At 42.1% G+C, this 12,409-nt stretch overlaps 1 protein-coding gene across 4 annotated transcripts in view; it reads right to left on the bottom strand.

Moving 5' to 3' along the window:
- CDC14A (cell division cycle 14A) overlaps positions 1-6,352 on the bottom strand; it is a 182,393-nt gene extending 176,041 nt beyond the window's left edge. For all 4 annotated transcript variants that reach the window (XM_059900504.1, XM_059900512.1, XM_059900490.1 and 1 more), the window contains exons 1-2: positions 5,827-6,352; positions 4,926-5,016 (exon numbers count right to left, since the gene is read on the bottom strand). In XM_059900504.1, coding sequence (XP_059756487.1) covers positions 4,926-5,016; positions 5,827-5,875 — 140 coding nt within the window. In that variant the 5' untranslated portion in view covers positions 5,876-6,352. The remainder of the gene's footprint in view (positions 1-4,925; positions 5,017-5,826) is intronic.
- Positions 6,353-12,409: the final 6,057 nt, after the last annotated feature.

Genomic DNA, 12,409 nt, shown 5'->3' with positions numbered 1-12,409 from the left:
ATCTATAAAGTGGTGACAATAATAGCACCTAACTCCTAGGGTTGCTCTGAAGATTGAGTTAATGTGTATAAAGGATATAGAACATTGCCTGTCACAGGACTATAAATATCTGTCTATATCATAGCAATTTATAATGAAAGCTAAGGTACCAAATGATGGCCCTAAGGCTCTATATAAGATCACATATCTGTGTATGTATACATGTGCTTAGATGGCATTCAGCTGTCCGTTAAATAAACCTACATTAAATTTAAAATAAAAATTGAAAAACCAAAAGTGTTTCTTCCTACCTCTATCTAACCTAAATATCCATTCCCACAAGTACTTCCGGGCAAGAGAAGTTTTTCTGTATTTCTCTCAAAGATGTCCTAGGCTCGCATTTCAACTCAAACCTATGCTACAGGCTACATAAAAGAAATCATTCTTCTATAAATTACTTATCTAAAAATTCCCGGTTGTATTAATATCCGGCTGCTTTAATAAAGTTTAAATGAAAATTGAACATTTTAAATTATTTAAATCTTCAAGTTAGCTAATTAGTCCTCATTAGAGGCTGCTCATTCTTCCATGCTAAAACATTTGGTGAAATCCTTTGAATCGTTTCAGAAACTGCTTAATATTCAGTCCCCAGAGTATGACTATGAAGGGTTCTCTCCTGCATTTTCAATACCTTTCCTTTGCAAACACAAGGAGAGAAGAAATGAAAATGGACAAGACCTTTACACTCCCCTTTATAGCAAACTGGCTTTCTATGCATAAACATCCAACCCTACACCCATCACCATTAAGAGGGGCACACAAAGGTTAAAACAATTAACGTATTTGATTTTGCTAACTTTTGAGCCAAAAAAATTTGAGCCAAGTTATGAAAAGTAAGCCTCTATTTAGATTACACGGCTCAATTCCAAAACCAAAGAACTAGCCTTTCTGGAGGGTTGTACATTATTTGTAGCTTAATCAAATACAGACAAATCTTTGAAAGGCTCCCTTTTCAATGGGGCTATTTTTTTCTCACAAGTGTGTTAGTCTATACGCTGATGTTAATTCTGATCTGTGAAATCATAAACCAAGGACAAACGTATGCTTATTATCAACCACATTTTACTAAAACTGCTCAGGCCTTTATATTAATGTGATAAATTCTGTTTAAAAATCAAGGAGAAAATTCAGACTTTCATTTCTAAGAGACAGCCTGACCTCATAAGGCCACTTTGTTAAATTTTCTCCACCAGCTTCTCAGAAGCTTGCCATTTCAATCATAATGCACTAATGTCTTTCCATAACTAAATAAACATCTGCACAAAACACAGCTGTGTCCAGAACGCCCACAGCCTAATATTTAAAGAGTCTACTTCCTGATTCAAAAATAATAGTTGCATTTCCAGGGTGATAATTTAGCCAGAAAGGCAGTATTTCACTTATACATTCAGCAAATAAGTACACAGATACAGGGCTGTACAAGGCCCTGTGTGATTATGTATACTAATATTCCCCTTTCCTTAGAGACATATACAATCTGATATGATAGTCAAGGTTTTCCTCACCATAAGCCATTCTCCATAGAAGAACCCAGATGTTACTCATCCTTCAGGGGCTTTATAGTCTCTCTCATTCAATACCTCCCTGAAGTGGAGCTGAAGGGATGGATTGCACCACTTCTGTCCCTCTCCCCTTTCTTCTCTCTCCTTCAGCATTTGTCCACCTCTTTGGCCGCTTATTTCCACCTCTTTCCCTTGCTCCTCTCATCCTGATCATGCCTATGAAATACAGACCTTGAAATTTTCCCTTTCTCCCCAGAAATCACATCATTCTCACAGCTTTATCATCTCTTTGGGGAAAATTCCCAAATTTAAGGACTTCAAATTTATGTGATATCCAACACTGACATGCACATCCCTTAAATTCCTTAATTCCAACCTGACCAACATGGAATGCCTGATCTCCCCACTAAAGCCAATTCTTCTGCCCTACTTCTTATTTCAGTCAATGGCCCCAGCAGGTTCACCATGACCCAGGCTGTCTTAAAGACTTCTTTGACCCCTCTCTTTCCTCAGCACCCCACCAACCCACCCACCTGATCTGTTGCCAAGTCACATGGATTCAGAGCCCTTCTTTCCACCACCTTTGCCACCAGTCCTAATCTAGGCACTTATTTCTCCCCATTGAACATTTCAGAATTTTTCTAAGTGGGCTCTACCTCCTCTCTAATCCATCTTAAGTGATGATAGCATCATATTAATTTTTTGAGAGAGGATATATGTACTCTGGAACCAGAGGGTTTGGTTTTAAATTCCAGGTCTGCTACTTCTTACTTTTGTGACCTTGGGCAAGTTACCTAACCTCTCTGTACCTCACTCTCATCGTTTGCACACTAAGGATGGTAATAGTAGCTGCCTCAAAACTGTTGTGAACATAAAGTAAATTAGTAGTTGTGGGGCACCTAGAACAGCATCTGGCATGCATTTAAATGCTCAATAAATGTTTGCCATTATTTGCAGTTAGCACAGGTCCAGTCATACCCTGGACTGCCCCCAGATCCTCAAGAGAGTCCCATGGCATACCATGCTGCATTCAATCTGCCCAGCTGACCTTTCAGCTTCATATCACACAGCCCCACTTGAACCTGTACACACACCAGGCAAATCGGCGGTCTTACTATTCCCTGAACACACGCCAGAGCCTCCCTCCTCATCCTCGCTGTTCCCACTTCTGGGTTCTCTCCTCTCATATCTCTGTCCATCCCTCAAGCCAGTCTTAGCTCCTTCATGAAGCCTTTTCTGAACCCCTCAACCAGAAGTGCTCCCCAATGCCCATGAATTCCTCCCAGCACAGGGGTTATGTTACTCTATGGCAGTTATCTTTTCTCACTGTCTTACTGCAGTCCTGTCTTTCTCCCTGCAGGTTTGGAGCTCCTTGAAGGTAACATATGCATCCATCATCCGTGTATTCACTACATCCTCTAGCCCTGTGAAATATGTTGAGGTGACAAAAAAATGGAGTTGTGGGTGACCAGAACCATAGCCACTACTGTGGCATAGTAGTTAGGCACCTCAAACAAAAAGAAGTACACACTCTGCCCAGACTGGAGTCCTCATCATAGTTTAGAATGACATCAAAACTCACAATATAAATTGGATGGTCTCTCCAGCAAGTCTTTCTTTACAGGACACCAGAAATACAGTAGAATCAATATAAGAAGAATGTGATTTGTAGCCCTATCCTAAAATACTAACATTAAAATCACACAAAAAATTTTCCTCATATATCAATATTAGAATCAAAAAACCACTGAGTGCTGTGTGTAGTTGACTAGACGTAATTTTCTGCTAGATCTACCATCTAGCAATCCCAAGAGAAGCAACTTAGACCTCAACGCCTGGAGCGTGTTCGGTGACATATTAACCTCTGGCACATCACTGAAGAATTAAACATAATGGCATATACACAGTCCCTACCCTCGGACTCATGAGAGGTCCCCAAACCCTACACCCAGAAAAGAGGGTGACAACAATGCACATTCACAACAATAGAATGAACACTCCGTAAACACTGCTGGCAGTGACATCATCCAGGTACCAGAGGTCAGGGAGCAGGCAGTGCAGGACTCCATGCTATCTAGGAGCAGAGCTGTAATCTGACACCAGGGATTTAGACCTCTTCGCCCAGCAACTCTGGGCATTCATGAGCAGCAGCAAAGGGCTCTTTCATTCCCACTTTCACTTCAGCCATTCAAGAAGCATCCTGTTCCCAGCACCACTAAGAGAAATGTCCTGAAGACATCAGTTTCAAGAATCCCTATGATGAAGTGAAATTAAAGAATGTTTTCCCTCAAATAAAAGATATGCTCTTGAAGTTCGAGAATACTCTCACTCTTCCAATACCTGGTGGCACCCACAAATCCTTTGGCAGAACTGCCAAAATCCCTCTTAACGGGACAAGTCCTAGGAAGCTTACTAAGTAACTATGGTTCATTTAACTATGTTCATTTAATTGCACGTTTGGTTAAGAAAACAAAGAAGTAAAATTAAATGTTTGTTAGAATATATTGGACTACTCTGAAACACTAGCTCTTTTAATAAAAGGACATAATTAAGTCAACTCAGCCTTCTTATTCCTTATTATATGTTGCTTTTATTAAGTAGAGATTTATCTCTCTTTAATTAAGTTTTTGCTATACTATATGATATCTTTTTCCTGTAGATCAATGGTCTTTCACAGAAAACAGTTCCCTACTTGTATCTTACACTCTCAAATCCTAATCCCACAGAGGCAGAGTAAACAAAGAATGTAAATTAGCACTTCTATACCACTTCCTCAAAGGCAAAAATAATAATACTGTGAAGCTTGGGGCACCCAAATAAAATAACTCAATAATTTACCACACTGATAAAATCTTACTCATAGATATGGCTTGGATACAGCTATCTCCAGCTAAGTGTGTCCCACTTTTCAAATATGAGCTGCACAAACACAGACATCCTGAGATACAACAGAAGCCTTGTGAACTGTAAAGCTGAAGCACCTATAATACGCACACTGCCCTGTACTCTGTAGGTGCTCCAATAAATACTCCATGACTGATTCACAGGCCTACTACAGAATCTGGCAAGGACAGAGGGTGCGTCTCCCTGGTCCTGCTCTGGAGAGTGTTAGGAATCTACGGTTGCAGTTTATTGTGGTGGTAGGAAGAACTAATATAGATAGAGGTCTAAAAGGAATGAGGTGACGACAGGTTCAAATTATGTTAACTTTCCCTGCACCTCTCCCCAAGCATCTGAGTCTAAAGAAATTGGATTTGTTGCTTGCACCACTGGGGGAAGGTGAATAAAACTGCCATAAAGGTGCATAGCATTTCCTCACCAAAGAGCCAACAAACTAAATGGTTGAGAAAAAAAAGAAAAAAAGAAAGAAAGAAAGAAACTTACTTTTCATAGACCAGCTCCTCATCGATGGAGAAATAGTGGGTATTTACTGTGCTTTTTGGTCTATTCCTTAAAGTAGCAAAATATAACCGATCTGAAAGACAAGTTTAAAAGACAGGAGAAAACATATGAGAAGTAGGGAAGCTGGGGGCAGGGGGGGTTGCTAATGCAACAAGATCAAAATAACAACCGCCACCCATTATTTAAAGACCCCATTAACACATGGAATTCTTGCAGAGCCCTGATCTCTCCCACAAAGCGACAGAGATCCAAGAGCATACCAGTTAGAGAAGCGAGAAGAGGGCCCGACTGAGGGACTCAGCGGTGGGCAGAGCTCCCACATCCCCCTTGTTCAGGCCAGAGGGAGCAGGTAGAAGCTGAGGGTACCCGTAGCACTGGAGATGCAAGTTTGGTTCAGAAATCTCCAGACCTCAGCAGCTGCGGAAGGGGAAGGGAGAGGCCAGAGACGAGCCTCTCCCCTGCAGCTCCGGAGACTTCAAGAAGAGGAAGGGGGGGAGAGACGGGGTGTGTGTCTGGAGATGTCCCGAAAACCGAGTCCAGCAGTAGTAAGATAAAGGCAACCGAAAGGATCCCCCGGAGCAGGATCCGCACGAGCCGCTGCATGCAGGAGCCCGGCAGAGGCCGGCGCTGTCCCATTATCGGGCGGGGAGGCCTTCCGAGGGTGCTGCAGAGGGAACGAGGGACGCAAGAAAGACAGAGAAGCCGGAAGCAGGGGGTCCTCGGGGAGAGGATAGTACCGAGAGGGGACGAGAGCCCGCGCAGCGACCGCAATACGCTGGGGGCCCAGGAAGGAGCCAGAGACAGTGGTTGGGACGTTGGGGCGAGAAGTGAAAAGAGTTGGGGGCGAGGGAGGGTTGGAGGATGCGGGGCGGCTGCTCCTCACCTTTCATGAACTCGCAAGCCCCGATTAGTTCCCCTGACTCCGCTGCCATCTTAAGAGAGATACGCACGGGGGAGGGCTGGGTCCCGGCCAGCTGAGGTCACCCGCCCCCGGGGGCTTCCCCACTGCCCAGGAGCGGGGAAGCTTGCAGTCCCGAACAGCGAGTCCGCCCGAGAGAGGCAGCAGGCGCCGACGGCGGAGGCGGCTGGGGGGTCAGCGCGCAGGGCGCCCCGGGGACATTCCGTGGGGAACCCGAGCACCCTCCGAGCGGGGCGCACACGCCCCGGTCCGTGGCCGCTCCGCTTCGGACCCGGCTGCTGCCGCTGCTCCGCCGCCGCCGCCGCGCCTGGGAAACGCAGACCAGCTCTCACGGCCGGGCAAAGTCTTCCCCCGGCTCCCAAAGGGATCATGGAGGAGGAGACTTCTGGCCCCGATCGCGCCCGTGGCTACTCGTGCGGCAGCGGGCAGGACTCTGGTGCCCGCCGGCTGGCAGCAGCTGCTCGGGCTCCTCCTTCGCCACCTTCTTTCAACAGCAACTCTTCCTCCTCCTCCTCCCCCTGGGCCCGCCCCCGGACCTTCCTCCCCGCCCTCCCTCAGCCCCCTCCACTTTCACGGCTCCGCGGCCATCCCTTAAAGGGACAGCGCCGCTCCTTTCTCCGCGCCCGCCCAGCGCCCCAGTTACCAAGCGCCCCGCGGATCACTAAGAACCGGTTGCTAAGGCTTTGTTGCCGTCCACCAATTGCTGTACAGGAAACGCGGCCCTGGGCCATGAGGATCCGGGCGGGGCCTCCAGACCAGAAAGTTATGAATGAAACGGTGGAGTTGGGAGTGGTCCCGGAGGGCACTGCAGCGGCTTCGCAGGCAAGAATGAGCCCGCGCCCCTCCGTCTTCTGCACCCACTTAGTCTTCCTAGTCCAGATTTTTCTTCCCTGTCTCTCTCATTCTCTACCTCTCTAGCCCCACTCACCCTTGTTCTTCTAAACTCTTGCATGCGCGCGTGCACACACACACACACACACACACACACACACACTCTTAAAGATCTCAGAACTCTGTGCCCCACCTTACCTATAGCTAATCTTTCAACCAACCCCCATCCTCACCACTGACGGATCTCTATCTTTATTAAAAAAAGAAGCCCTACCTCCTAGCTCAGAAGAACACCTACTGGTTTCCTCTACACATATTGGACTCTGAATTAACTTGTGCTTTGTTCTCACTGGGTAAAACGTTCCCATCCGGTTCCCCACCTCCTCTCATTTGGGTTGCCGCTGTGGGCGCAAAATCATCACAAATACCTAACCTTTATGTGGCTCTGGTCCCGGAGGGGGGCGGGGCGGAGGAGCGAGGCCAGCCGGGGTGGGGGGGTGGGAGGGGAGGGAATAGGGGAGAGGGAAGAGGGCCACTTGTCCACGGGGAAAATTATCACAAAAGAATATCTTTACACAGTCTTAGCTGAAGCGCTGCAGGGAGTGGTTCATCTCAAAGAAGCCCTTGACTTGTTTCTGTGAGGCTTCTCGTACAGCTCGAACAACTTTAAAGCAGGGTGCCCTACCGGCGTGCCTAATTAGAGAGCAGTCCCTTCCATATGAAAATGGCGCTACAGACCCATCACCGGAGGAGCATGCGCTCTGAGTGGTTTCTCCAGAAACAGACAGGGATTTGTGCCAGCCTTCGGTTTCGCAGTCGTTTGTTTACCTCTTGGAGAAAGGGGGCGCGCAAGAGAAAGAGTCCACGGACTTTGAAGGAGCGCTCTGAGGCCAGCGAGTAAAGCTCAATCTATTGGTCTCAACCCGTTAGCTTTGCTGGCTATCCAAAAAGCTAAAGAGCCACAGAAAAATGATAAACGAATATTACTTAGATATTCAGGAAAAATATTCTGAACATATCAGTAATTCTAATCGAACATGCCCTTGCAAGACAGTTAAAAGAAAACCTATCATAACATCCAAATCTTTAAACTCTAAGGTAAGAACCATATAAATTTAAAGCTGGAAGAATCACTAAAGACGACCTCCTACCATCCCCTAATCTTCCCACGAGGAAAGACTATCTCAAAAGAGTTTTTAAAACCGTAAAAATCCTGAAAAGATGAGTTGTCATGAGTGTTCCACTCTGCTGAGATGCAGTCCATGTTTTCCAGGCCCCCGGCCATGGCTGTGGAATTCTAAAGAATGAAGTATCTCTAAATGTATTGTCCACACTCAACAATTCTTTGAATTTTGCCTGATATTTACTCCCACAAATCGTGTGTCAACAATCATGTTAGCCAATTCATATTATTTTGTTGAAAAGTTCCAACTGAGACTTTATATGTGACAGTTATGGAAAAGCAAAGTGTATGAATGTCTCAGTAAACTTACCCACTTTGTTTAAAAAAGCTAATTCAATGATGGCAATCTATTTCCAAATTTGATGATGTAAAATTCGTGTAGAACCTAAATTCACTTAACAAATTTCCTAACAACTTTTCATCCAAGTGTTTGTATTAGAAAAACTGCTTTAGAAAAAGAAGCCCAGGTTCTCATTCAACGCATAAACTTTTAAATTTACTAAGTAAATAGACTAATGAAAAATAACTCTAAATCTATACGTTCAGAGAAGTCGATTTAATTAAACACCTCTTGTTATTTTCTGAAATGAATTTACAAAAACATTTTATTTCATATAATTCTCCTGCTTAGAAATTTTGGTCATGAGGAGTGAATTATAACCTGAACAAATAGAAGTCCTTAAAATTAAGAACTCAAAATGAAAAAGTTTATTTTTCCTTAGCATATTTACAATATGAGTATTACAATGAAATTTTTGAAGTTGTTAAGACTTAATAATGTTTTTCTTGAAGCTCAATGAAAGGAAAATAAGTGATTGTCAGTATAATCAAATCTCTCTAAACCAAAATCTATACAACCTAAATGGTATAAAAAAATCCTACAAGAAAAATTATGAACAAGATAGTGTGCATAGAGCACACATACATGTCAAGGTTCTAATGAGATCATAAAATACTATATTCTCTCAATTATCATGAGGTCAGAGTTCCTATTGGTTGTAGTTTCATAATAAAGGCATGATTTCACAGTCTATGGAGGAAGATAATGGAAAAAACTTTCCAATCACTCAATATGAATGTTAGGAACTGACTTTTATCTTAAACAACAATAAAGAATGGTGTTGCACACATAAAGAAAATACTAGGAGAGTAAAGATTTCACTCAACTGCAGAAAGGGAAGGTAATGTTATACAGAGAAATTTAGAAAGTATGGGGCTTCCCTGGTGGCGCAGGGGTTAAGAATCCGCCTGCCAACGCAGGGGACACGGGTTGGAGCCCTGGTCCGGGAAGATCCCACATGCAGTGGAGCAACTAAGCCCGTGCGCCACAACTACTGAGCCTGCGCTCTAGAGCCTGCGAGCCACAACTACTGAAGCCCCCGCGCCTAGAGCCCGTGCTCCGCAGCAAGAGAAGACACCGCAAGGAGAAGCCTGCGCACCACAACGAAGAGTAGCCCCCGTTCACCGCAACCAGAGAAAGCCCGTGCACAGCAACGAAGACCCAACGGAGCCTAAATTAAATAAATAAATTTTTTAAAAAAGAAATTTATTAAATATAGAAGTGTCTCAAGTTTGAAAATGACAACATTTATTCTAACTCTGCAAACGTAGCTTGAATCCTGCCTCCAGTGCCCTGAGGGTAGTCTGCAGCCTATGCTCATGCACCTGGAGAGCTAGAAAACTCACTGCTAGAGGCAGCTCTAAAATATGTTGTCACCCTCTGGTTCTAATTCTGCCCCTTAAGGCTGTGCTGAACTCCCTTAGTTACTCTTGCATATGACAACTCTTCAAAAATGCAAAGGCAGCTCCCTTGGACCACTTCTTCCCCCTTGGTATTTCCCAGATTAAAATCTCCATTTTCTTCAACCTTTTCTTAAATCACATGGCTTCAAGCCCCCTTGCTGTCCAGTCACTCTCTTTTCCAATTTGTCTGCATCCCTCATAAAGTGTGTCCCAGAACTGAATGCAGGCCTGTGGTGACCTGGTGTGACTAGTTCTGAGATCAGAAAAAAAAAAGCACTGATGAAAATTCAGATGGGAACAAAAGCACTGAAAAACATAAAAGAACTAAGTTTTATTATTTAGTTGCAAAAAAGAAAATATTCTCTCGTGGGAAGAGGGGGGAAAAAAGTTGCTCGGGATAGTCAAAGCCCTGACAGCTGTGATATTTACATAGTCTATTCTTTTAAAATTATCTTCATTTCTCAGAATATTTGACTTTAACATGCTCTTTTAGTTGTTTGTTCAGTCATGATGATGTTATCTAAGCAAATAAAAGGGAATAAATAATACATATTTTGAATTCTTTCTAAAAATCAATTTTCAGTTTAACTATGAACCAAGGGACAGTAGAAACCTACACTGCTGAGTAATTTGAAATTCAAAGTAATTTGAATTGTTTAAATATCTTGATAAATTGCTTATATAATGCCAACAATAATTTAAAGCAGCTTTTAGTAAAATATATATGATAAAAAGTCATTACAAGCCTGTCCCAGTCTCATGAGAATGTATACAAAAGTGAATAATGGCAGAAAACAATTGAGGTTTATTATTATAGAGTATTATTATATTATTATATATTATATTATCAATTATATTATATATTAATTATATATTAATATATATTATATTATTATTATAGAGTATTATTATTATGGAGTATTATAATAGTATTTTTTAAATGATCATTCTTTAGTTTGCTTTTACAATTAAAGATTCACATCCAGAACGAGAATTCTGCCCTTGTTTTTCAGCTCATCTACTCTGCACTCATCCTGTTTGTAAAAACAACCTTCCCAAAGGAACCCCAGGCCATTATTGTTCTCCCCTGTTCCTGTCAGTATCTGATTCAGGAAACTTCCTTGAAAAATGGGGAAGAATGGGGTTTTCTACTTTATTATCATCACTGCCAAATATGTTATACATGGATTGTTGAAAATCTGAGTGCAATAAAAGGAATAGCAACCCCCCCGCCAAAAAAAAAGTCATTACAGTACAAAAAGAATACCAAAAATTTGTAGACAACATGACTGCCCACAGATGCTAAGATCTTGGCCTGACCCAGCCATATTCTGCATCACACTAATTCTGTTTAAGGATTTCAAGCCAGAATCAAAGACAGTAAAAACCAGAAGGGACCTGGAAGATCAGCTAGGTCCAGTTTTCAAACAGACTCCATGGAGTCTAAGGTAGCAAGAGACCCCACATGGGGTTGGGGGTGGAGAGGGAAAGATGAGCAGGCAGGGCTTTTACAAAATATTTCATTTGTAAAAGATTATGTGTCAAAATAGAGGAAAGAAAAGAGAAGAAACTGAGGTCCACAGCTGGTAATCAATTTTCCAAAGTTAGGTAGCTGATTGGTGGTAGACTCAAGACCAGTATTCATTATTTGCTCTAATACCAGCAATCTTTTCTCAGTTTTCCCCTAACTTAGCTTATCTAACATTGTTTAGTTCATAGGTTCTGATACTTTTGAGATGATAAAGTATCAAGCAATATAATGTATATTAATAACTTTTTTCTTCAAAATTTTAGAGAAAATGATTTAAACTCAGAATGAAAAAATAAAAGATGCTTCATTATCTGCCACTGCTATTATTGTCATGTGGCTTCTATAAAAATCTGAATTATTTTTCCACTCCTGTGATTTATTAATAGTATACCAGCGTTCTACAGAACACAGCTTAAGAAATACTGTTTTAGTGAACATTAAATAAAATAATTCAATAATCATCTCATCCTTGACTAGTGCAGCCAGGAAAGAATGATGTAGTTTTAGAAAGTAAAAGAAAGTTCCATGGGCAGGTCAGTATACATACGATTGCTCAATTTATTAACCACTTTGCTACATTTTTCAAATAGGCTAAAATGCGGTTTTTAAATTTACATAATTTATCCATCTACATTTATCTATCTGTCATTCCTACTCTTTTTGGAGAAGAAATGAAGAAGTGAACATTTTTTTCTCCAAGAATATATAAAATAATATTCCTCACGCCACTCCTTGCCCTCATCACCACTGCCTTAACTTACCACCACCCCTTTACCATCGCCCTGTTAAGAAATATCATTAGTCAGCTCACGTTTTAATCTTGTTTTCATGTTCACTCCCACATGCACATCTAATACATGCCCCTACTATACTCTGTATATGTTTCTATCAGGAAAATAATCGTTGAGTTTTATCAAAAACCAAGCAGAGCAATTTATACCTCAGGTCTCACATCAGTTGCCTATGAGGTAGGTACTATGATTACTCCCATTTTACAGTTGGGGAAACTGCCACAAAACAGATGCTTACGGAATATTTGGAGAATAAATAAATAAATGAGTAATTAAAATGTTGGGAGTTGATCTCTACTACCACGCTCTATTCACATTGTCATTTCTTACCTATCTTTCCTGCAGTTAATCTTATAATTGTATTTTTGTCCATAATTATGAAAATAAAAATGAATTTCAAAGTTAAAAAAAAAAGGTTGGGAGGTGAACTTATGTGAATCGCTTGGACTTGTAAATTAGTTATATCTG

The sequence above is a fragment of the Balaenoptera ricei genome, chromosome 1 (genome assembly GCF_028023285.1).
Source record: "Balaenoptera ricei isolate mBalRic1 chromosome 1, mBalRic1.hap2, whole genome shotgun sequence".
NCBI lineage: Eukaryota > Metazoa > Chordata > Mammalia > Artiodactyla > Balaenopteridae > Balaenoptera > Balaenoptera ricei.
The sequence above is the reverse complement of the archived record's forward strand: the minus strand, read 5'-3'. Positions and strand labels throughout refer to the sequence as shown.